The sequence below is a fragment of the Sarcophilus harrisii genome, chromosome 1, assembly GCF_902635505.1.
Source record: "Sarcophilus harrisii chromosome 1, mSarHar1.11, whole genome shotgun sequence".
NCBI lineage: Eukaryota > Metazoa > Chordata > Mammalia > Dasyuromorphia > Dasyuridae > Sarcophilus > Sarcophilus harrisii.
The window spans coordinates 81,395,897-81,421,739 of NC_045426.1; the positions used below are offsets into that span (position 1 = coordinate 81,395,897).

The 25,843-nt window shown below is 35.6% G+C and overlaps 1 protein-coding gene across 3 annotated transcripts in view; it reads right to left on the bottom strand.

Annotated features, from left to right (window-relative positions):
* RAD54L2 (RAD54 like 2) overlaps positions 1-25,843 on the bottom strand; it is a 156,318-nt gene that overhangs the window by 31,187 nt on the left and 99,288 nt on the right. For all 3 annotated transcript variants that reach the window (XM_031958508.1, XM_031958489.1, XM_031958498.1), the window contains 6 exons: positions 9,207-9,405; positions 7,844-7,983; positions 5,962-6,096; positions 5,435-5,667; positions 3,886-4,068; positions 3,375-3,508 (listed from right to left, as the gene is read on the bottom strand). In XM_031958508.1, coding sequence (XP_031814368.1) covers positions 3,375-3,508; positions 3,886-4,068; positions 5,435-5,667; positions 5,962-6,096; positions 7,844-7,983; positions 9,207-9,405 — 1,024 coding nt within the window. The remainder of the gene's footprint in view (positions 1-3,374; positions 3,509-3,885; positions 4,069-5,434; positions 5,668-5,961; positions 6,097-7,843; positions 7,984-9,206; positions 9,406-25,843) is intronic.

Sequence of the window (25,843 nt, forward strand, 5' to 3'; positions counted from 1 at the left end):
AAGCAAGCATTGAGACAATTCTAAAGATATGCATCCTTGTAATATAACAAGAATTGGGCACTAATAATGGGGTAGCTGATCTTAAAAGAAAACTGTAAATAAAATCAAATCACAGTTACCACTATACAATGAAAATCTGCTATGAAAGACAGACTTTGCCTAAGAGATGATCAACCCATCGGGAGCTTCTGAAAGACGGGAACTTACCCACTCCAAATTTTAGTTATTACTGCAGGGTACAGGAGATTCTCTGATATTATTAGTGAAAAAACAGGTGTCCTAACAACTTTTCCCTTTTCACCTAAGTTTTAGAAGCATTAATACCCTTTTCTTCTTCCCACCCCATATCTCACCTTTTAAGATACCAATCATAATTTCTTTCTTTCTTTTTCTTTTTTCTTTTTTTTTGCTGAGGCAATTGGGTTACACCCAGGCTGAGGCCTGGGTTACACAGCTGAGAAGTGTTAAGTGTCTGAGGGCAGATTTGAATTCACATCCTCCAGACTTCAAGGCTGGTGTTCTACACCAACTAGTTGCCCTGGCCAATCATAATTTCTAGAAAGCTACACTTTTAGCTAAGGCTAGAATTTAAGCCAATTCCAATAGAAATGAAGCTAATCTCAAAGAAGAGCTTTATTTATATCGAACATATGAAAAGGAGTTTATTTTAACCAATGGAAGGAAAGGACATGCAAAACATGACGCAATTTGATTTTGGTCCTTACATTGAGTCTTTTCCTAAGACAAACGTTAAATTTACCAATGCAGAAACTGCAGCACAGAGAAGGTTAGATCATTTACCCCTGTTCACAAAAAGTCCCTAGTTAAGAGCTAAGATATGTGCCTAAGTCCTCTGTTCCAAATTCATTTCCTTGTTCATTGCACCACTTTTGCCATGCTGCCTTCCACACCAGCAGTAGACTTAAAAGCTAACTATATCTTAGTAACTATATATTAAGTGGTATCTCACGAAAGCAAAACTGAGATAAAATAGGTTGGAATTTTTAGGGGTTGTTCAGTAGAGGACTGAAAGGAATCTCTATCACACTCTGATTCCCTAGGGTTTTATCTGACTTCAACAACAGAAGGATGGATGATTGGAAAGTCAGTATCTAATAAGAATAAAAGTTAATTTACTGTTTACATTTTAATCTAGAAAATCTAAAAGAAAAGAAAGTTTGCTGGTTTAGTGAACAAGAAGAATACACTCTAAGTTTTGTAAATTTTATAATCTTCAATTAATAGTGGATCAGACTAAAACAGTGAAACCAGATGAATTTCCAAAAATCAAAATAAAAACCAAGAGGGAGGGAATATTTATTAAGTGTCTATTATATGCCAATCACTGTGCTAAGCACTTTACAAAAATTACCTCATTTGATCTCTATATTTAAACTGTACTTAGAAGAGTTCCATATTCATCATGTCAGACCTTATTACAATAGCAGCACATAGGAAAAATAATGGCTTGTACATTTTCAGTTTATGGTATTCCCTTAGAAACACTAACTACCACAAAACTAAGAATAAATCATTACGCAATTAGTAACTACCTATTCTGGACCAAGAATTCTACCAGGCAGATGCAAAGATAGAAATTAAAGAGTTTCTGTCCTCAAAGAGATTATATTCTAAAGGAATATGTACACATATAAGTACATATAAAATATAAATATGAGATGATTTTTGGGCAAGGGACTATCTTTGTTGGGCTGAGATTTGAAGGAAATTAGGAATTCCAAGAAGTCAGGGGGGAGGGTTTTCCAGGCATGGGGGTAAACTGGACAAAGGTGAGAACCCTGAAGAGAGAACACTGTCTGTAAGGAACACAAGGAAACCTGTTTGCTGCTGTTGCTGTGCTAAAGTGTAAAAAGTGAGTGAGTGTATAATAAGGCTGAAAAGGCATGTCAGTATCAAGCTGGGAAAGACTTTAAATGACAACAAAAGAATCTAAATTGGTAGGAAGATTTTTAAACCTTACTGAGTAGGAAAGACAATACATATGCTTGAGGAATATTGCTTTGCAAGCTATGTGGAGACCAGACTGGAGAAGGCAGGCGACAAAATGAAAAACATTTAAAGCACAAGTACCAAAAGAGGCACCAGCAAAGAGAGCCTACAGTTATATAAGTTTTTTGGTTTTTTTTTTTTTAAAACCAAGAAACCTGGGATAGAATAATTAATTTTAAGAATAGAGTGGCTAATTCTCCAATTGATAAATGGTCAAAGGATATGAACAGACAATTTTCAGATAAAGAAATTGAAACTACATACCTCTCAGATTGGCTAAGATGTCAGGAAAAGACAAGGATGAATGTTGGAGGGGATGTGGGGAAAACTGGGACACTGATACATTGTTGGTGAAACTGTGAACAGATTCAACCATTCTGGAGAGCAATTTGTCACTATGCCCCAAGAGTTATCAAACTGTATACCCTTTGATCCAGCAGTGTTTCTACTGGGTTTGTATCCTAAAGAGATCTTATAGAAAAGAAAGGGACCCATATGTGCAAAAATGTTTGTGGCAGCCCTTGTTGTAGCAGCAAGAAGCTAGAAACTGAGTGGATGCCCCTCAGTTGGAGAATGGCTGAACAAGTTATGGTATGTGAATATAATGGAATATTATTGTTCTGTAAGAAAGGATCAGTAGGATGATTTCAGAGAGGCCTGGAGAGACTTGCATGAACTGATGCTAAATGAAAAGAGCAGAACCAGGAGATCATTATACACGGCAACAACAAGATTTTAAGATGATCAAGTCTGATGAACGTGACTCTTCTCAACAATGAGATGATTCAGACCAGTTCCAATGGTCTTGTGATCAAAAGAGCCATCTTCACCCAGAGAGAGGACTGTGGGAACTGAGTATGACTCACAACATAGGATTCTCACTCTTTTTGTTATTGTTTGCTTGCATTTTATTTTCTTCATCATTTTCTTTTTTGGTTTGATTTGATTTTTCTTGTACAGAAAAGATAATTGTATAAATATGTATACATATATTGGATTTAACATATTGGACTACTTGCCATCTAGAGGAAAGAGATGAGAGAAGGGGAAGAAAAACTGGAACACTAAGTTTTGCAAGGGCTAATGTTGCAGAATTATCTATGTATATGTTTTGAAAAATAAAAAGCTTTAATTAAAAACAAAAACAAAAAAGAATAGAGTGGCTAATATACAAAAGAAACAAAAGGAAATTAGGGAATATGGAACATATGCAAACAAAACACTACTGAACATCAGAGTCTCAAGAGAAGTTTTGAGACTTTTGTAGTATCTGAATGCTGGTTGAACTGAATTTAAAATAAAAGTATGTTGAGCAAAAAAACAAAATGAAAGGAAAATTAGGTTAAAAAAATTAAGAGACTTACTTGTGCTCATCATTCAGAATGTGGACTTTAAAGTAGCGTGGCTGAATCTCTTCAGGTTTATAGTCAGCGGGTAGAGCTTCAGGGGCTGGCAGCCACATGTTGAATTCTGCCAGCCAATTCTGAAGAGTGTTCACCTGTCAAAAGTAAAATAAACAATGAAGGGGGGAAGGGATGACTTTATTATATCTGATATGTTGATATGTTTTGTATTGACTAATAGCCCCTATGATATGCATCTAAAAAAATGAAAGTGTTTGAAGAATCAATCCTTCTTCCAAAGAAGCCTGTTTAGTTGAAAAGATATTAAAGTTTGTGGTGCGTTTTTTAAAAAATTATACTACAGAGATCAGCACGTTCAGGTGCAATACAAGCAATTAAAATACCTGCTTATTCATACAAAGCTCTGTAAGTGTTGGGGAAAGGTAACAGATTACAAAGAACTCATTCTGATGCTGGCACACAGTCAATGCCAAACATAGTAGAGTTAAACTAGATTTAATTGGGTCCTTACCGGTACAATAGCAAGGACAGTCTTGGCTTCTGTATGTCGGAAGAGGACATCTAAGAAGGAGATGACTTGTAGAGTTTTCCCCAAACCCATGCTGTGAGCCAGAATACAGCCAAATCCACTGCTGGTTTTAAATCTCTCCAGGGACTCCACCAAATTGTCATACAGGAATCGGATTCCACCAATCTAACATAGGACGGAAAGGAATCATAAGAACACGAAATGACAAACAACATAAGTGACATAAGTGTGGAATTTGGAGTTTTCTTTTTTTCCAGGACAACGGGAAAACAATGTTAAGACAGTAAGTATTAGAACAGACATTTGGTGTCTGTAATCAACATTTCATATCCCTTTCAAGCAAACCCTTGCTAAGAAGCAAAATGGGAGACACGAAAGATGAAGTTCTAGGCCAGAAATTTATGAGTTCTGTGACATTGTCACATCACTGACTTCTGTGGATCTCAGTTTTCTCTTCTCTAAAATGGGAATTATAATAGCTCTGTTAAGCACCTCAGGATTGCTGTGAGAATACCAAAGGGAAAAAAAATGTAGGTACAATAAAGTGTTACATTATTATTGCTGATAAACAAAACAATTTACAGAAGAGGAGTGGTCTTTGAGAAGAACACCAGAAAGTCAACCTTAGCGAGAGGACAACATTCATTATTAAATCACACTTAAAGATGTACTAGGAATGAAGAACTTAACCTGGAGCCAGATGATCTGGCTGGACCCCAGCTCTGCTGTGCACTAACTACCCTTTGTGATTCTGTCATTAGTCATTTAACAATTCTGGGCCTCAATTTTCTTATTTGTGAAATAAGGAGGTTGAACTAAGTGAACTTACATGTCGTTCCATGTTCCATAATTCTGAATAAAAAATTTTAAGTTTGGAAGGGACCCGGATTCCAACCTCCTACCCAAAGGAGAAATCCTTTCTAAAGAATTCCTGGCATAATCAATTCAGTTACCAATCTCAATTCTCAATACCTTCAGTAACATTATACTTCACTAATCCATTGGGATCACTGATAGGTGACCTAACCAAAACCTGTCTTCCTGTAACTTCTACCTCTTGCTTCTAGTAGAGAAATACAGAAAAAGTCTACTCTTTCCTATACAGGTAGGCTTATTAAATATTTTTAAAGATCTATTCACATCACTTGAAGGAATAATCAATAAGATAAAGCAAATTTCCCAACTACATTTCTCAGGGAATTCAGGCTATTACACCTCGTAGGAATTTCATTCAATTCTGTTTAGCAATAAGACTAGAAAATGAATCAATGGTCAAAACACAGTTATACTGCATCCCATCCCACCCCTCTTTTCTCTCAATTATTCCTGAGGCTTCTCACCTTGTGAATCTTAGATGAAATTTTAGAAGACCAGCAGATAAGGGCCAGACCAAAAGTCAGATTTTCTATACAACTCCCACATGCTCAGAAAGTCTCCACTTATTAAAACAACAAACTTGCAATGAGCAATGGCAACACTAATGAGAAGCCCTTGAAAGAAAAGGAGAAGAGGATCCCAAGACTTCCAATACCTGATGAGGTTTCACTGCACGTGCCAACTGTGGAGCTAGGAAGATATTTTCCTCATTGGGTGGATGGTTGATGTTGACAATGACCTGCCCCATAGCGTCTGACTGATTTAAGGCATCATTCACATGGGAGCCACTGCTCTCCTCTGTGGCATCGCCATCCCCTTCATTGGCAGAATCACTACTGTCCACAATTTGAAGGGCCTCATCCTCTCCGGAACTCAGTTCGATCACTTCTGAGATACCAGGAAAGATTTAAAGGGATTTCAGTGATCATTTCCAAAACACAATAGGGTAGAAACTTTATTCTATCTGCTGTTATTCCTGAAAACAGTAAGTTTTAATTTTTCCTTTCTCTTACTTCAAGTTGAGGCAATAATGTAATTCACATGTCAATCAGAGGACAGAAGAGAAATGTATATCATCAGGCCCAAACTATGCTGGGAAGTAGGAGGGTTGGGAACCTTATTTAGATATGTTGCTAATGAAGCACAGGAAGTTGAGACTAAGAGAAACAAAATACTTCTTACCATCTTTAATGCCATGGAGTATTCCCTTTGTCTCCTCCTCACTGCCACTGCTGGTGCTATCCAAACAAATAACTTCTTGAGCTAAGACCTGAGGGGGGAGCTGGGAAGTATCACCTGCTCGTAAAACAATTTCCTCTACGGAAAAAACAGAACAATGGTTGGGGACGAAAGTCAGATACAGCTGATTAAAAAAGATTTCCCTGAGACACAATTCCCTTGTTTTTGCCTCTTTTTACTATTTCCATTGCTATCACATTAGTATGTTTTTATCACCCAATGGCAATATCTAGACCAGATCTTGTCACTCTATTTCAAATCTCTATCTCTGAAGAGGTTCTTGATTGTTGATGATATTCAACTTCCTAGGAGAAGTGGTAATAATATTCATGTGAAAGAAAGGTCTTCAGACCCAAAACTATAGAGGGAAAGTTGAGGAAAATCTCAATTTGGAAGATACATTTCAAAGTGTCTTCCTGAGATCTAACTTAGTTTCAATTGATCAAGGATGGACAGAAGCAGCTACACCCAAAGAAAGAATACTAGGAAATGAATGTAAACAGCTTGCATTTTTGTTCTTCTTCCCGGTTTATTTATACCTTCTAAATCCAATTCTCCCTGAGCAACAAGAGAACTGTTCGGTTCTGCACACATATATTGTATCCAAGATCTACTGTAACCTATTTAACATGTATAGGACTGCTTACCATCTTTGGGGAGAGGGCGGAGGGAGGGAGGGGAAAAATCAGAACAGAAGTGAGTGCAAGGAATAATGTTGTAAAAAATTACCCTGGCATGGGTTCTGTCAATAAAAAGTTATTAAAAAAATAAAAATAAATTAATAAATTAAACAAAAACAAAACCAAAAAAAACCAAAGTGTCTTCCTGGCTGTTTTAAAGGTTTTATTCAGTCATTTCAATTACATCTGACTGTTTGTGACCCCATTTGGGTTTTTTTTTTAGAAAAGATACAAAAATGATTTGCCATTTTCTTTTAGAAGACCAGCAAATAAGGGCCAGACTTATTTTATAGATGAGGACACTGATGCAAATAGAATTAAGTGATTTGCCCAGAGTCATATAACTAGGAAGTATTTGAGGCTGGATTTGAATTCAGTTCCCCCTGACTCCAGGCCTAGTACTCTATCCACTGTGCCATATAGTTTGTCATTTTAAAGGTTGCAAATCCAAATGATTATTTAAAAAATGTTGATTAATCATGAAATGCCTCAAAGTCTCCACTACATATGAACACTTTTCTCTAAACTGTTGTTAACTACATAATCCCTTTCCCTCTGATTTTCTGGACCTCTTCCTGGCATTCTCCAAACACAGCTTCTGCCCAAGTAATCCACCTTCCCACTTCTTTCACACTCCCTTCCCCCCTTTTTTCAATACACTTTTATGGTTGTCATCTTCCCCCAAAAGAATGTAAATTTCTTAAAAGCAGAAACTGATTTTTTCACTTATACTTAGAAAGTACAGTGTCTGGCACACAGTATGTATTTAATATATGATCTATCTGTCTGTCTTTTCTTATCCCTATCCTATAATCCACAAAGGACACAGGCTTTGCTTAGATCTCTACTATTAGAGAAGTAGATACCTCTTTTAAAAAGGGGCCAGTGAGGGTAGGATTTAATGCTTTAAAATTATGAGTTTGGACCAGGCATTCCTAACTTGGTTTTTAAAGAATATTTTCAAAATGTATTTCACTATAACTGATTTCCCTTTATAAGTCTATGTATTTTATTTTAAACACTTAAAAATATTATTCTGGGAAGGGTCCCTTAGACTTCACTAGCTTGCTAAAGTGCCCATGACACACAAAAAAGTTAAGAACTACTGGTTTAGACATAGTTAATATCATGCCATCTCTTTTTACCTGGGAGGTACTCTAGTGGTACAGTGGGGATTGGGGCAGGATAGTCCTTCCTTTGCTGTTCCAGCCGTTTTCTTCTCTCCAGTTCTTCCTGTTGAGCTGCTTTGGTGACTGCCTCCAATTGATCCTCCCGTAGCAGCTTTCTAAGCATTCAAATAAATAAGAGAAATAATTTTAGCCATACTTGTAAATTCAACTAAAACAACTTTATGGCAAAACCCAAAGTAGGAAAAGGATATTGTGGATGTAAGTGAAAAATAAGGAAAAGAAAAGATTATCATATTTATTGTGTAGCTTGAAGACAGTTATGTATATTTCCTGCTTGTCATTAGTAGGCTAAGGAATGGAACTTGGTAATGCAATATTGGGAAAATCCTTGAATCACTATACATTGCATATTATTTAGTTACAAGAGAAGCCCACACCTTGATAAGCCTCAGCAGATAGGCAAATAAGCCTCAGACATACTTCATATGATCAAGGTTATCATTTTGAACACAGAAGTGAAGGTCTAATAGGATGAGGGAACCTCTCAGAGTTCTAGAATTCTTTTTAAGTGCGAAGCAGAAAAAAAAATTGCACTGGTTTCCATCCATCATTTAAGCCCAAGACACTGCTTTGGCCATGAGTAACACAAAATCCTAAAAGGTCAAGTCAGCACAGTGTAAATTCTGGCTAGGACCTGCTAATGTAAAAGCTTTAAGCACAGGGCTGGTAATGATCTGTATGTTTGTTACCCAAGGACCAGCCTAGCTAAGTCTGGAAAGGTCACTACTAAAAGGATACAAAGGTGATACATTTTTCAGAGATAGCCATCTTCAGAAACCAAATTTTATAGAGGACTTATTGTCTGAATTGAGGAGACTACCTCCATCAATAAAATTAAATTCTTGAGTTACTGACATATCTAGGCTACCTGTTTTCTCATGTCATTTGGTAACTAGAAAGTTAATTTCCTTGTCTGTTCTCGGAGAAATTCACATCCTAGACATTTTTCACCTATTCTCTGTTGCTTCATATTAGGCTTTTGATAATAAGGATATGCCCATATTCCCCTGCTATGATTAAGAAAAATTCCTATCACATCAGAATCTTTTGGCAATTAAGGCCTAAGAATTGAACATATGTCTTGGGATTACTTGAAACATAAATTAAGATCCAGATTGAATATACTGTCTATAAGTTTCTCTTTCAGCAGTCTGAGAGATACCTGCTTCATTAATAAGCCCAATATTAATATTACTAAGCAACATCAGTCACAGAGATGAATTTGCTATGTAATGCAATAGGGAAGGGATTGGGGGGAAGCAATAAACAGATGACGTTTATTATATAACTCTCCCTTATCCTATCTTAGATAACTCACCTTATGTTCCTCCTCATATGGGAAGGTTTCTGAGCCCTCTTTTTTTTGGTGTCCTCAGAGGTCAGGTTCTTGCGCTGGTTCTGACCAAGACGCTCTGCCCTTTTGCTCTGAGATGAGGTAGTTGAAGTAGAGTGCTGCCATTCCCCATCTTCCTCAGACTGGGTATGTTCAGTGCCATACATGCCTTCTCTGGACTGGTCTAACAACAAAGGGAAAATAGAGTAGATGTTACGGACCAGTTTCTACTTGACCCATACAAAGTCCCTTAAGCTCAGGGAGGTAGTGGAAGCTACAAGTACTGGCCTGGAAGTCTCTGTATGACAGTTAAACAGATTATAAGAACATCAATATTGATCTTGGAGCTTCTCCTCAGAGATAAACGCCATTCAAATAAAAAGTTTGCTCCAAACTGTGACACTGGAATTTTTCTGATTAGCAGAATAAGATATGAATTGGAATATCATAATCTGGTAAAAAGTAGCCAAATTCATAAACCACACCCATAGTCCTTTATTTCAACCTCCAACGACCCTTAAGTTACATAGATACTTAGTGCTTGGCAAAAATCAAACATTCGGAAACCATCTTCATTTCATGGCTTCTACCTCACACCCCAAGTTGGTGCTCTAGTCCCTACTGTTGGGTCCTACATTCCTGACTGGTCAGAGTTCTGTATAATTAGACAATACAGAAGCATCACACTAGTGCTCTCCGGTCACCTCCATGCCATGTTGCTCCCCACTTAGCAACTTCCACCACCAGTTATGGGAACAGTAATCAAATCAATGCTACCATTTCTGGAAAGGTTAAAGCCGAATCCCCAACCACCACAAAATTCCATTCACCAATTCTTGTGACTTCCTTATCCAAATATCTTTTCCTAGACTCCATTCTTCTAAATATACAAGAAATGTCCTCCCCTAATCAAATATAAAGTCCTTAAGGCTGAAACAAATTAAAAAAAAAAAATCTTTAAAGCCAAGGACTATCTTTGCTTTTCTATCTCCAGTGTTTACAATTGTGTTTGGCACAGAGCAAGCACTTAATATATGTTTTTTTCATTCATTCACAACTGATCCAATACTTGATTATGTACCTAATAATGGCTTACATTTCTACAATATTTTAAGTTTTGCATTATCTTTGATCCTCACAATATCTATCAGCAGTCCAAATGATTACTCCAATTTACTTTTTAAATTCAACTTTATTTTCCGTTCCAAATTCTCCACTCCCCTACCCAGTAAAAAGGCAAGAAAAACAAAACCCATTATAATTATGTATAGCAATGCAAAACAAATTCCAGTATTAGCCATGCCCTGCCCATGCCACCACCCCAAAAGGAAAGGCAAGGCAAGAAAATATGATTCAAACTTTCATTCTGATATATCAGTTCTCTAATTACAAATAGATAGCATGTTTCATCATGAGTTGGAACCATGGCTGGTCACTGGACTGAACACTGAAGTTAACTAAGTCTTTTTAAAAATTGCTTATCTTGGGGCAGTTAGGTGACGCAGTGGAGTTCAAATCTGGCCTCAGACACTTAACACTTCCTAGCTGTGTGATCCTGGGCAAGTCACTTAACTCCAATTGCCTCAGTGGAAAAAAAAAAAAGAAAGAAAAAAAGATTGCTTATCTTTACACTACTGTTGTTACTATATGAACTGTTCTCCTGATTCTGTCCACTTCACTTTGCATCAGTTCATAAAGGTATTTCCAGATTTTTTTTTCTTGAAAACATTCCTTTCATATCTTACAGCACAACAGTATCCCTTAACAATATCATAACTTATTCAGTCATTCTCCAATTAATAGACAACATCTCAGTTTCAAATTCTTTGCTATCATAAAAAAGAGCTGTGATAAAATATTTTTGAACATGTAGGTCTTTTCTCTGATTTCTCCAAGGTATTATCTAGCATCAATACTACTTTGTCAAAAGTTACATAAACAAGTTAACAGTTTTTTGGGCATAGTTCCCAAATGCTTTCCAGAATGATTGTAATATTTTGAAGCTCTACCAACAACACATTAGTTTCCCACACCTTTCTCCTCCAGTATTTGCCATTTTCACCAACCTGATGGATGTGAAGTAATATCATGCAATGTTCTGACTAGCTCTCTGGAGGTCCTCTGAATGGGCCTTGGTTTCAGCAGAATAATCACCACGAGAATAGTCAGGAATAAAGTCCAAAGTTTTTATTATCTCTTTCACAGTTTGTCTCCGTCTGGGGCCGGGCTAGCTTTCTAGAGGATCTTCAGATCCTCTTGGTCTTAGTGGAGAAGTGAAGGAGACAGGACAGCCACCACGAGGGTCTTTGTGTTCAAGTCTGTCCTCGAGTCTGTTCTGGAGTCTATGTCTGAGTCTGAGAGCTTAAGCTCCAGCCTCCAATCCTCTATCTCCCCCCTTTCTAGGTCTCTTAGTTCTTATATACTTTATTATAAGTGCATCATCATAGGTGTCAATCTTGTAGAATTATACTAAATACTAAGCATATGTAAACTAGAGAATCATTATCTCAGTTCCACTGAGCTAACACCTTGCTGTAAAATTATTTGTTTCAAGCACGCTTGGGCCCCCTGTACAGTATCAAAATTGTTTTTAATGGGCATTTCTCTACTATCACTAGTAGTGATGTAGAAATTTTTTTCATATGGCTATTGATAGTTTAGAATTCTTCCTCAGAAACTTTCCATTCGTATCTTTTGACCTACTTCATATACTTTGATTAATTGGGGAATGGCTCATAAATTTAACCATTCCCTATATATTTTAAATATGAGAACAAAGAAACTTACAAAGATTTCCTCCCAATTTTTCTTTTCTTCTTCTCATTTTAGCTGTAGTAATTTAATTTTTATAAATTTTGGGTAATCAAAATTATCCTTTTTGTATAATCCAAAATTATCATCTTTTGTGAACCTCTTTCTCTTATTTAGTCATGAACTCTTCCCCTTTCTGTAAATGACAGCTAATTTTATTCATGTTCTACGACTTTATGATAACACACTTTATGTCTAAATCATGTACCCATTTTGGTTTATCTTCATATACAATGTGAAATATTAGTCAGTGCTTAGGTGAGTTGTCAGTTGAGATTTTGTCAAATGTTCAGATCTTTGGGTTTATCAAACATTATGTTCCTGAACTCATTTGCTTCTGTATGCTGCATACAGGATACTTAATAGTGTATACTTAATTTATTCTACTGAAACTTTTCTGTTTCTTAGTCAGTACAAATACAATTTGTAGTATATTTTAAGATCTGGTATTGCTAGTCCCCTTCTCCTCTTCTTCCTCCCTCCCTCCCTCCTTCCCTCCTTCCCTCTTTCTCTTTCTCTCTCTCTCTCTCTCATGATTATTTTTCATTGGTTTCCTTGATATTCTTAAGCTTTTATTGCTCTAATGAATTTTTTTTTATAGGTCTATAAGGTAAGTCTTTGATAGTTTAATTGGCATGAAACTAAACAAGAAAATTAATTTGGGTAGCATTGTCATTTTTATTGTATTAGCTTGGCCTACTCACAAGTAATTAATATTTCTCTAGATAATCAAAATCTGTATGTGTGAAGAGCATTTTATAATTGTGTTTATATGCTTGTTGTGTATTTCCTGGTAGACAGAATCAAATATTTCATATGGTCTGTAGTTATTTTAAATGGAACTTTAATAATATAAAGAAATGATGATAATTTGCAAAATAGGTTTATTTGCTATCCTGCAATTTAGCTATATTTGTTATTTAGATTAGTTTTTCAGTTGACTCTCTAGGTTCTCTAAGGAAGCCATCATATCATCAGCAAAAAGTGATGGTTTTGTTTCCTTATTTCCTATACTTACTCAATTTCTTCTCCTTGACATTACTATTGTTAGCACTTCTAGTATAATATTGGATAATAAAAGTGATAATGTACATTCTTGCTTCAGTCTTGATCTTACTAATAATAGCTTATTCCTATTACAGATAATGCTTAATCTTGGTTTCAGGTACGTAAGACTTTAAGGAAAGTTCAATTTATGTTTTTGTGTGTGTGTGCATGTGCATGCACACATGTGCTTGTGTGCATGTTTTATTTATTTTTAATTATAGCTTTTTATTTACAAAACATATGCATGGGTAATTTTTCAACACCAACCCTGGCAAAACCTTCTGTTCCAAATTTTCCCCTCCTTCCCCCTACCCCCCCCTTCCCTTAGATGGCAGATATTCTAATACATATTAAAATATGTGTTAAATCCAATGTATGTATACATATCCATACAATTTATCTTGCTGCACAAGAAAAATCAGATCTAGAAAGAAAAAAAAAACTTGAGAAGGAAAATAAAAACACAAGCAAACCATAACAGAAAGAGTGGAAATGCTATGTTGTGGTCCATACTCAGTTCCCACAGTCCTCTCATTGAGTGTAGATGACTCTCTTCATTACTGAACAATTGGAACTGGTCTGAATTAATTCATTGTTGAAGAGGGCCACGTCCATTAGAATTGATCATCATATAGTATTGTTGTTGAAGTGTATAATGACCTCCTGGTCCTGCTCATTTCACACAGCATCAGTTCGTGTAAGTCTCTCCAGGCCTCTCTGAAATCATCCTGCTGGTCATTTCTTACAGAATAATATTCCATAACATTCATAGACCACAATTTATTCAGCCATTCTCCAGTTGAGGGGCATCTACTCAATTTCCAGTTTCTAGCCACTACAAAAAGGACTGCCACAAATATTTTTGCACATGTGAGTCCCTTTCTCTTCTTTAAGATCTCTTTGGGATACAGGCCCAGTAGAAGGTTCAAAGGGTATGTACAGTTTGATTAACTTTTTAAGCATAGTTCTAAATTGCTCTCCATAATGGTTGGATTCTTGTATGTTTTTAAAAGAAACAAGTGGGTTTTTTGCATTTATGGAAATAATCATGTGGTTTGATTGTTTTGTTGCTAATGCTGTAATTTATGTTTATAGTTTACCCAATATTGAATTATTCCTGCATTCCTAGTAAAAATTCAGCCTGCTCATAACATTTGATCTTTGTGGTAAATTGCTGTAAATTCCCTACTAGTATTTATTTAAAAATCTGGTCTTAATATTCATTACAGGAATTGGTCCATAGTTTTCTCTGTTTTGACTTTCCTTGATTTAGCTGTAAAGATCATATTTATGGCACAGAAGAAATTTGGTATGTTTCCTTTACCATTTTAAAAAAATAGTTTATATTAGAATTAATCGTTCTTTAACTATCTGATAGTTTGCTTGGAAACAGATCTAGACTTGGGTTTTTTCCTCATTCAGGGAGTTAATTTATGGATTATTTAATTCTTTTTCCAAAAAATATGGGTTTTTTTTGGAGTATTCTTATTTCTCATCCTGTTAATTTGGATAATTTGTACTTTGGGCTTATTACTATTTTTTAAGAACTAGGAAAATGAAGCTCAATAAGGATTAAATGACTTGTCCACTTGACTATGACTCAAGTTTCCTAATTTCATATCCAATGTTCTTTCCCACAATACCATGCTACTTCTCACCAGAGTCAAACCCAAAGACTTTGGAACAGTGGGGGAACTTTTGTAATGGACTAGAAATTTATAGTAATCCTTTGTAAAATATCCACTATATATAAGTTGCTGAAGAAAAGGCAGTATAGAATGATACAAAGAACACTAAATTGGGAGTCAAATTTTCTAGGCTTCAGTTCTTTTACTACCTAGTTATATGACTTTGGATAAGTCATTAACCTGTCCAATCCTCAGTATCTTCATTCATCTCAACAAACATTTATTATTACATGGATACAATGAGCAGAAAAGGTAAGTAAATAACTGACACAAGGAAGTATAAAGTAAGCTCAAAAAAGTAGTATGGGAAATTTAAAAAAGGTGAAAATAACTTTCACTCGTGGGATAGTAGTAGTTGTTCAATCATGGTCTATCTCTTTGTGATCCCATTTACAATTTTCTTAACAAACATACTGTTCATTCTCCAGTTCATTTTACAGATAAGGAAATTGGGGCAAACAGAGTTAAATTTAATTTGCCCAGGGTCACAATGCTAGTTAAGTGTATGCAAATAAATATATAAGGCTGGAACTGAACTCAAGAAGATAAGTCTTCTTGATACAAGCCCAGCATTCTAGCCAATTAGCAGGTGCTAGTGATGGGCAGGGTTAAAATTTTGTGAGGAAGGTGGTACTTAATTTGGCTCTTCAAGGAACAAAGGGAAATAAAATAGGATGGTAGTTCATTTCAAGCCTAAGGATCAATTATGTGATGAAAGCACAAGGTCAGACTCAAAACAGGCACACAGCAAGCACTTAATATATGCTTTTTTCATTGAGTAGATCATAGAAGGAGTGAAAAAAATAGTAAAAGATGAAGCTAGTCACATAGACTAGAACCAAACTACAGAAGGTTTTGAATGTCAGCATTTTATCTTTGACTCAGGAGGCAGAGGGAAGCTACAGCTACTGAAGGTTTTTTAACCTCTATTATTAGTACAGTTCTAATAATCATGAAATTCTTAAACTCAAGAAATATCAGTGGCATCCCTCCCTCCCAGGCTCTTAAGATAAGCTCTTCCAAACGAATGGATTTCCTGTTTTCTCTAGAACCTATCATTCCATCGTCTGCTTCCTTTTCTTTGCCTGAGCTGTCCCCACTGCCATGCTTGAAATGTTCTCCTTTCTTTTGACCAACTCTTAAAACTACTAATTGCCTTTCAAGTCAAGTAATACCTATTATAACTAACATATAGGAGAGGATTTATCATCCTTTACACTCTGTGTACATACATACACAGACTCCTGGATTTACTACTTTGTTAATTATCACCTTAGCACAATGTTAGCAAAATATTCTTTTTGAGAACAAGAACTAATTCATTTCCATATTTGTATTCTCAATGTCTAATACAGTGTCTAGTACATTATGGCATTATGGAAGCTTAATAAATGCTCCTTTGTTACTTGAGTGAATGATTTAACCAGAATGTCATTAGAAAGATTATCTGGTCATTGATATGGAAATTATTTTGGAATATCAGAGAGGAAAATGGGATCCTAGATTTAGAATCAAGATGGATCCTGATGTCATCTAGTCTGTCCCCCTTCATTTCGTACATGAGAAATGAAACCCAGAAATGCTGTGATCTGTTCAAGGCCACACAGGTGGTTATAATGGCCAGGATTTAAACCTCAGTGCTCTGACTCCAAACCCAGCACTTTCCCTAATGTACTGGGTAAGCAGCATAGTATAGGAGTCAAAGCGCAAGAAGAAAGATCCATTGTTAGGATTCTTACAAGGTACTAAGTAAGTGGAATTGAGGAGATAGTAATTAAATCTAGTTTAGCATTGATTTAATCCTATAACAAATAATGGTTTCCTAGTGATATAATGATGGGTGTATACTCAGTGTGGAACATATAAGGAGAAGCTCTCAGGGCCAGAAAGGACAAGCCCACTAGAAGCTCTCAGAGCCTCAGCCAGGATTCAGTCTGGGATATACAGAAGCCAGAGAAGGTAGGCCTCTCAGAACCAAGGAGAGAGATAGACCTCCAGAAAAACTAGCCGAGCCCCAAGTGGAGGAGACAAGACTTTGAAGGAGACAATAAAGATTTGGACTTTAACCCCTGGCTGCATTTGGGGAAATTACTGAACTGAAAGGAAGGCTGCTCCCAGAAGCCCCCCAAGAAACCCGCTCCCAGAGAACATTATATTTTAGAGAAGAATATCACAATCCATACCAGGTTAAAAGACATGAGGGCCTGATTGAGAGTGATTGCAGAGAGAGCAGAGAACTAGGATACATGAAATACTGTGAAAACAGAGATAAGATATGCAGGCTCAGTAAAGCACAGCTAGGATTGTAACAACATAACATAATAACAACAATAATAATAATATTAGAGAAAGGGAAAATTTTGGAGTTCATTGTTAAAAAGAATGTGTGGGACTAGATCTTTTCTTGTCATTCATTCTATTCATCAAATTCAAATCAATTTACAATTATTAAGTGTACCATCTATAAAACACTGCTATGCCATGGAGATAAAACAAAAATGTCAGACAATAATTATGTATAAAAATGTTAAAAGAAAATAAAAAGTCTAGGTGGTAAAATGCAAGAAGAAATTTAAAGGGGAAGACAGACTTAAAAAGAAAAGTAGTATACCAATTGAGCCATGAAAGAGCAGTTTTAACAAGTAGAGTGGAAGAGTTCATTTCCAAGTACAGGTGATGGTATGAGAAAAAGAACAAAGGCAGCAGGAGATGAGAGTGGGGGGTTGAAAGTAGCCCAGTTTGACTGGAATGTAAAGTATATAAAAGGGAAGAGTACAATATAAGATTGGTAAAGTAGGTTGGTGACTGATTATAACAAGATTTGAATGTTAAGAAAGAATTTATGTGAGCAGAACCAGGAGATCATTATATACCTCAACAATGATACTGTATGAGGATGTATTCTGATGGAAGTGGATTTCTTCAACAAAGAGAAGATCTAACTCAGTTTCAATTGATCAAGGATGGACAGAAGCAGCTACACCCAAAGAAAGAACACTAGGAAATTGATGTAAACTGCTTGCATTTTTGTTCTTTTGTTGATGCTTTACCTTCTAAATCCAATTCTTTCTGTGCAACAAGAGAACTATTCAGTTCTTCACACATATATTGTATCTAGGATATACTGTGACATATTTAATATGTATAGGATTGCTTGCCATCTGGGGGAGGGGGTGGAGGGAGGGAGGAGAAAAATTGGAACAGGAGTGAGTGCAAGGGATAATGTTGTAAAAAATTACCCTGGCATGGGTTCTGTCAATAAAAAGTTATTTAAAAAAAAAAAAAAGAAAGAAAATCAAATGAAATCAAATAAATAAAGCACTTTATAAACCTTAAAAAAAAAAAAAAAGAATTTAAGCTTTATTTGGCACGTAAATGAAGAATCACTGAAAGTTCTATATCTATAGTGTCGGGAAACTATATTTAAGGGACATTTTATACACTCAGATACTACCAAAGATATCAGAAACTCACAAAACAAACAGATTGTCTCACCAATTGTAATGTAGAGACATTAGTTCTGGGATTGCTGGGAATGTCCTTTACCTCCTTAAAAAGTATCTTTCACTGCTCACTGTAACCTGAAAAGTTCTCAAAAGACAATCTTATATGGAAGTCTCTAGAATGAAATATAATCGTAAAGGTCACTTACTGCTGAATACATTGATCCCTTGACAGGTCCTATAGAATTGGAATAAGGATGCAGAAGGAGAAACTATCTGGCTGTTATTTTGGCAGTTCCCAATGTTTTCCTACTTACTGATAGTTAAAAAAACTTCTCCAGAGGGTCCCTCTTGGCTATTCCATGAACAAGACACTCCATCTCAGTTCTTGGAATTCTCTCTGGCTGTCCCTTGTACCTGGAATGCTCTTCCTTTTCTGCTCCAATTACTGACCTCTCTGGTTTCCATTAAATTCCAACTAAAATCCCATCTTCTATAAAATGCCTTCCCCAATCCCTTTTAGTTTTCAGTGCCTTCTGTCTCTTAATTATTTCCTTTGCCTTCTGTATTTAGCTTGCTTTGTACATATTTGTTTAAGTATTGTCTTCCCCATTAGATTGCAAACTCCTTGAAGGACTGACTTTTTTTTAATCCCTAGCACATTTAGCACAGTACCTGACTTGCAATAAGCAATTAATGTTAATTGATTTTTTTCACAGCCTATCTAGTCCCAATCCCATTGTGCTCTCTTCTCATGTAAGATTCTTTTAGGAACTTTTCAATTATTTGTTTCACTCTAACTCTGTGCAAGAAGTAGCAGCAAAGTAGAGTGGACACATAATTGTAGATTTAAAATCTGAACCACCTGTTTTCCAATCCCACTTGACTAGACTCTTACTTAAAAAGATGATCACCGGTAAAAATGTTCACTTCTCTATCCTTAGTTACTAAGACTTATTTGCTAAGGGATATGATCTTTGTATTTAAGAGTTCCCATATCAAGGAAATTACAAATAAACCTACATAGGACACTAAATTCAGAGTGGGAAATACAAAGATGAAAAACATCAGTCCCTGATTTCAAGGGGGTAGGTGGGAAATATTTGTGTAAATAAATATCATGCATGATGTCACACAAACGGATAAAAGCACAAAATGTTTTTATAAAGTACAACTTATAGCTGGAGGTTGGAAGGGAATTAGTAATCCTGACCAGTGGTGTTAAACTCAAATAGAAATACAACCTGCATATGTATGTTGACTTAGAAGAACCATATGTCAAATATTATTTGTGTTCTATTGCATTTTTATTTATTTTATTAAATATTTCCCAAGTAAATTTTAATGTTTCAGACCACACTCAAACCCACTCAAGTGGGGTGTCTTCAACGGATCTAGATGTGGGAGAGAAGAGTAGGAAGGGAGAAACAGGAAAAATGGGCAAAGGCAAACAAGATTATTAGGTCTCTATCATATATCTATTACTAAAATAGGAAGACTAATTATAAAATCAAGAAAATAACTGTGACTCAATGTTCACCAGCTCTTTCCACTCAACAGCTCTAATGCTAGCAGATCACCCCCATGATTAATCCCAGGATCATAAGTTTAAAGCTGTCTAATATCCTTGATTTACAGTTAGGAAAACTGAGGCCCACAAAAGGGCCTCAGCTGCAGCCTGGCCTGGAGGCTATATTGGTGACTCCAACCCAGGAAGACAAAGATTCATATCCTATTTCTGAGAGATCACAGTGTAGTGATCTGACAGATTTTTTAATTTTGGGAGTGCTCCCAGGAAAATCTCTAATGCTACAAAAAGTAGATGGTTTTGTCAGGGGTCCTGGAATTCCTCCTTCAGGGAAGGCTCCCTATAGTAATGAAATTTCAGGTCCAGCAAAATAAATATATCAAAAGTCTGGCCCACAGCAGATCACAGGATTCAGAGATGGAAGGAACCTTAGGAATCATCTCATCTAACTTACTTCACAGAGAAGTAAACTGAAATAATAACTATCATAACAATATGTAACATTTACATAGTACCTATTACATGCTAGGCACTGTACTAAGTGCTTTACAAATATTATCTCATTTGAAACAAAGGGAAATTATTTGCCCAAGATCAGAGAGCAGGGCAATCATATCAGAATAGTGATATAAAAGATAGAGCATAAAATAAGAAATGTAATATTACAAAGGAAACAAATTATATTGAAATAGACCTCCCGAAATCTATTCATATATTTCTTGGAACCTTAGGTTAAGAACCACAGGCAGAAAATAAATAACAGATATAGGATCTAAACTCAGGTTTTCAAGAATACAACCTTTGCTTTTATACAAAGGAAAAACAAAAGACTGATCTTAAAAAATGCTTATGATGTTGTGAATGGACTGACTTCAGCATTATGGATAAATAACTAAGAAAGGTTGTAATAATACATGGGGTTACCACAATGCTGCTAATGCTTAAAGTGATGGAGTGGAAGTAAAAGACAGTAGGAAGCGCCTAGATTCTAGATAGTTAGCACTGGCATCCTGCAAAGGAAGCCGACTTCATCTTTCAGATATATCCAAATGTTGTATGGCAGGAAAAAAAAGGAAACTCCAAAACAGAACTGTGAGACTTTCAGATAATTCCTTTCCAGTTCCATCTGAGTTATACTCACTACACTTTCCATGAAATATAATAAGGGAGAGAGTGAAAAGGGTGTTTACTTAAAAAAAACAAAAAAAACAAAAACTAGTCATTCCTTCATGTCATTTGATAGTCTAGGATCCTCCAACCCAGCTTTAAGTAAGAGATAATACTTAATAAATGTTACACAATTCATTTGTTTATTGCTTACACTTTCCTACTTGGCCCACTTTTGTTAATCCCTTTCCCTTCTCAAAGTAAAGGCCATCAGATTCCTCCTCCTCACAGCTGGTAAATATCAGACACCCCTAGATATTCAGAGACTTCAAAGAAAGGGGGACAACTACAACCAATTAGTTGCTTTCACTTAAATTTGTAATCTGGCTGCCAAGTGCTTTAAAACAAACTTATGTTGTATGGGCTACATTCCAGTGTGAGCATGTGCTATTTCTTTCTTTATATTCGGCTTAGCTCAACCCTAGTTTCTTTAACCCTAGTGTTTAAGACTTCCATTAAATGAGAACTCACTGTTCTGGGACATCTTTAAGGGTTAGGTAGTTCTTTTCTAATGATACTGAAATAAACTGTCGTTTCTATAATTTCCATTGATACTAGGTTCATTTTAGAGCCAAAAAGAACAAGTCTTATTCTTCTGTTGGAGAGCACTTAAAATCTTATCTTCTTGAAGTGAAATCTCTCGAGTTTCTTCAAAGGATTCTTGTGGATTGGTTTCTAGAACCTTCACCATCTTTGCTAGGTTGGCAATATTCTTTATAAAAGAATATTGGTGCCTAACAAGATTGGAAGGGAAGCAATAAACTGGGAAAACATTTTTACAGTCAAAGGTTTTGATAAAGGCCTCATTTCCAAAATATATAGAGAATAGACTCTAATTTATAAGAAATCAAGCCATTCTCTAATTGATAAATTGTTGGAATCCTTACAAAGTGTTAATTCATTAGAGTTGATAGAGACAATAATTATCTAATTTAGCATGGTTCAGTATGATTGATTTGATCTTACAAGGAGGTGTTAAGGGCCAGAACATAAAACAAGGTACTAAGTGGAACTGATAGAAACAATACTTGTGTTCACACCTTTAGAGAGGCATATAAGCAAGAAGCTCCCAGAGCCAAAGGGCACTCACTCTGGGACAGACACAGAGGCACTCTGAGAGGAAGCCCACAAGCCCACTCTCAGAGGTGGAGTCAGATTCATTCCATTTTCCATCTTTGTGCTGGCTGGAGGCTGAAGGACAAACCTTTGGATTTGGAGGGATTTGGAGCCATTCGGAGGGAGCTCTTGGAACCAAGCAGAGAGATAGGCCACCAAGAAAACTAATCGGGCTATTTTGGAAGAAGCAATAAAAGATCTGAACTTTTAACATCTGGCTGCATTTGGGGTGATTATTGATCTGAACTGATACTAAAGTTGGCTCTAGAAAACCTCCCCAAGAAACCTGCTCCCAGAGAGAACCATTATATTTTAAAGACGAAGGAACACCACAATAAATGATCAAAGGATATGAACAGTTTTCAGATGATGAAATTGAAACTATTTCTAGCCATATGAAAAGATGTTCCAAATCATTATTAATCAGAGAAATGCAAATAAGACAATTCTGAGATACCACTACAACCTCTCAGATTGGCTAAGAAGACAAGAAAAGATAGTGACAAATATTGGAGGGGATGCAGGAAAATTGGGACCTTGACACATTGTTGGTGGAATTGTAAACAGATCCAACCATTCTGGAGAGCCATCTAGAACTATGTTCAAAAAGTTATCAAACTGTACATACCCTTTGATCCAGTGTTATTACTGGGCTTATATCACAAAGAGATCTTAAAGAAGGGAAAGGGACCTGTATATGCCAAAATGTTTGTGGCAGCCCCATTTGTAGTGGCTAGAAATTGAAAAATGAGTGGATGCCCATCAATTAGAGAATGGTTGGGTAAATTGCGGTATATGAATATTATGGAATATTATTGTTCTGTAAGAAATGACCAGCAGGATGAATAGAGAGAGGCTTGGAGAGACTTACATGAACTGATGCTGAGTGAAATGAGCAGAACCAGGAGATCATTGTACATAGCAGTAGCAATACTATATGAGGATATATTCTGATGGAAGTGGATATCTTCGACAATGAGAAGATCCAATTCAGTTCCAATCGATCAATGATACACAGAACCAGGTACATCCAGAGAAAGAACACTGGAAAATGAATGTGGATTGCTTGCATTTTTGTTTTTCTTTCCAGGTTATTTTTACCTTCTGAATCAGATTTTTCTTGTGCAACAAGAGAGCTGTATGGATGTGTACACATATATTGTATTTAAGATATACTTTAACATGTTTAACATGCCTGCCATCTAGGGGAGAGGGTGGAGGGAGGGAAGGAAAAAGTTGGAACAGAAGTGATTGCCAGGGACAATGTTGAAAAATTACCGAGGCATATGTTCTATCAATAAAAAGCTAAAATTAAAAAAAAAATAAAATGTGGTGCCTCAAAATCAATATTGTATTCTACATGTTGTCATACAAGGGTAGAGTACATCAAAACTAGCACTTTCACTGCATAGGCCACTATACCTTTTTTGATACAGCCTAAGATTGTATTAGGTTTGGGGAATGCCATATTAAGCTATAGCTTACAATCCAAAAAAAACACAGAATTTTTTCATAGGAAATGTTATATGGACATGGTTCTGTAATTTCTATTATTATGAAGCTGATTAATTTTTTTAAATTTTAATTTAAAAAAATTTTTTTCCATTCATTTAATTTTATCTTCTTATTCAGCATATTGTTCTATAGTCTACTATACTTTTTGACTTATCACCCAACATATTAGCTATTCTTTTTGTCATTTAGAAATCTGATAATCACCTTATTCTTCAACCATGGAAATCACAGAAGAAATGTAGATTTCAGAAGCAGATACCTGGGACATATAACTAAAGGCCCACATTCAAGCTGACATCAATGCATCAATGACTACTCTTAAGCTCCATTCACTAGACTAATTCTGAAACCCCAAAATCATGATATCTCATTCACATCTCTCATCTTGGCCACAAGATAATGTGAAAAACTATTAAGTGCTTTGCTGAAATCTTAAGTGTATAAATTCTAGGTCTTTCCACCATCTACTAGTCAACACTGTCCCCCCAAAAAGGAAGGCTGGTCTGACATGAACTTGTTTGGAGTTTTTTGTTTGTTTACATTTTTTATGATATTTTGGTTTTGTATCATCTTCATTTCTAAATATTTCCTTCCCCTCAGTCCTATATTGAGCAAATCACCCTTTGTTTTCATTAAATAATAAAAAATGAAAAGCAGTGCAAGGGATAATGTTGTAAAAAAAAATTACCCAGGCATGGGCTCTGTCAATAAAAAGTTATGAAAAAAAAAAAAAAAGAAAAGCAAAAGCAGTTTACCAACATATACATTGATCTATACCCACAATCCTCCATCTCAATGAAGAAGAGATGGTGCCCATCTTTTCTCGTCTCTTTTTCAGGGCCAAGCTGGGTCATTCTAATTACTCAGCATTCAGTTTGGATTATTGTGGTTGTTCTTTTTATTTATACTGATGTAGTCTTCTTCACAGTCATTGTTTCTTCCATTACATTCATTTCGCACAATTTTTTCATTCACATTTCAGCTTATGGCAATCTCCTGTTTTTAACTCTTAGCCTCCACATAAGTGTTATTACATGGAGCCTTTATGTTTTGCCTTCTTTGTATGTAACATGCCTAGCAATGGATTCTCTGGGTCTAAGGATATGGTTGTCATAATTACCTCTTTAAAAGCATAATTCCAACTACTTTCCAGAATAACTGAACCAATTGAAAACTCCACCAAGGTTATATTATACTGTCTTTCTGAAGAATCTTCAACACTAACTATTCTTATGTTTTTTGTCTTCTCTACCAAATTTCTAGGTGTGAGACAAAACTTAAGTTGTTTTGATTTACAATTCTCATATTATTAGTGACTGAGAGAAATCATGCTGTTAATAATTCACAATTTTTCTTCTCATGATTCTTGGGCCTGTATTTCTTAGAACCCTATGAGAAATATGCGATAACAAGATTTTTTTTTCCCTAACAAAAGCTTCCTTCTTCTGATTCTAGTTGCAAAAAGATTCATATAAAATCTTTTTGATTTTACATAATGAAAACTATTTTCTTTTTTTGGATCATTTCTGTTTCTGGTTTGATTAAGAACTTTCTCATAGCAGTAATGAATTGAACCAGCTACACCCAGCAAAAGAACTCTGGGAGATGACTATGAACCACTACATAGGATTCCTAATCCCTTTATTTTTGTCAGCCTGCATTTTTGATTTCCTTTATAGGCTACTTGCACACTATTTCAAAGTTTAATTCTTTTTGTACAGCAAAATAACTGTATGGACATATATACATATATTGTGTTTAATTTATATTTTAACATATTTAGCATGTATTGGTCAACCTGCTCTCTGGGGGAAGGAGTAGGGGGAAGGAGAGGAAAAGTTGGAACAAAAGGTTTTGCAATTGTCAATGCTGAAAAATGTATACATCTTGTAAGTAAAAAGCTGTAATAAAGAACTTTCTCACAGTCACTGATGTAAATAGTGACTTTTGCTAAAAAGATATCCTTTTGCTATCAAGAAAAAAGAAAAAAAACATTATCACAAATATGAACTCTAGCAAAACAAATTTCCTTAATGGCCATCTCAAAAGAAAAATTGTCTCATTCTGCATTTTAAGTCCTTCACATCCTTATAACAGGAGAGGGAAAACACATTTCATTATTAGTCCTTTAAAATCCCAGTTGGCCAATACTTATTATCAAAGTTTCTAATTCTCTCAAAGTTATTTGTATTTTACCTCATAGTCTTTGTCATTTTTCTCCTTCGGTTCACTTCAATCTGCATCAATTTTATACAAATTTTCCTGAGTCTCTTTAAAGCCATAGCTTCATCATTTCTTAAAGGAGAA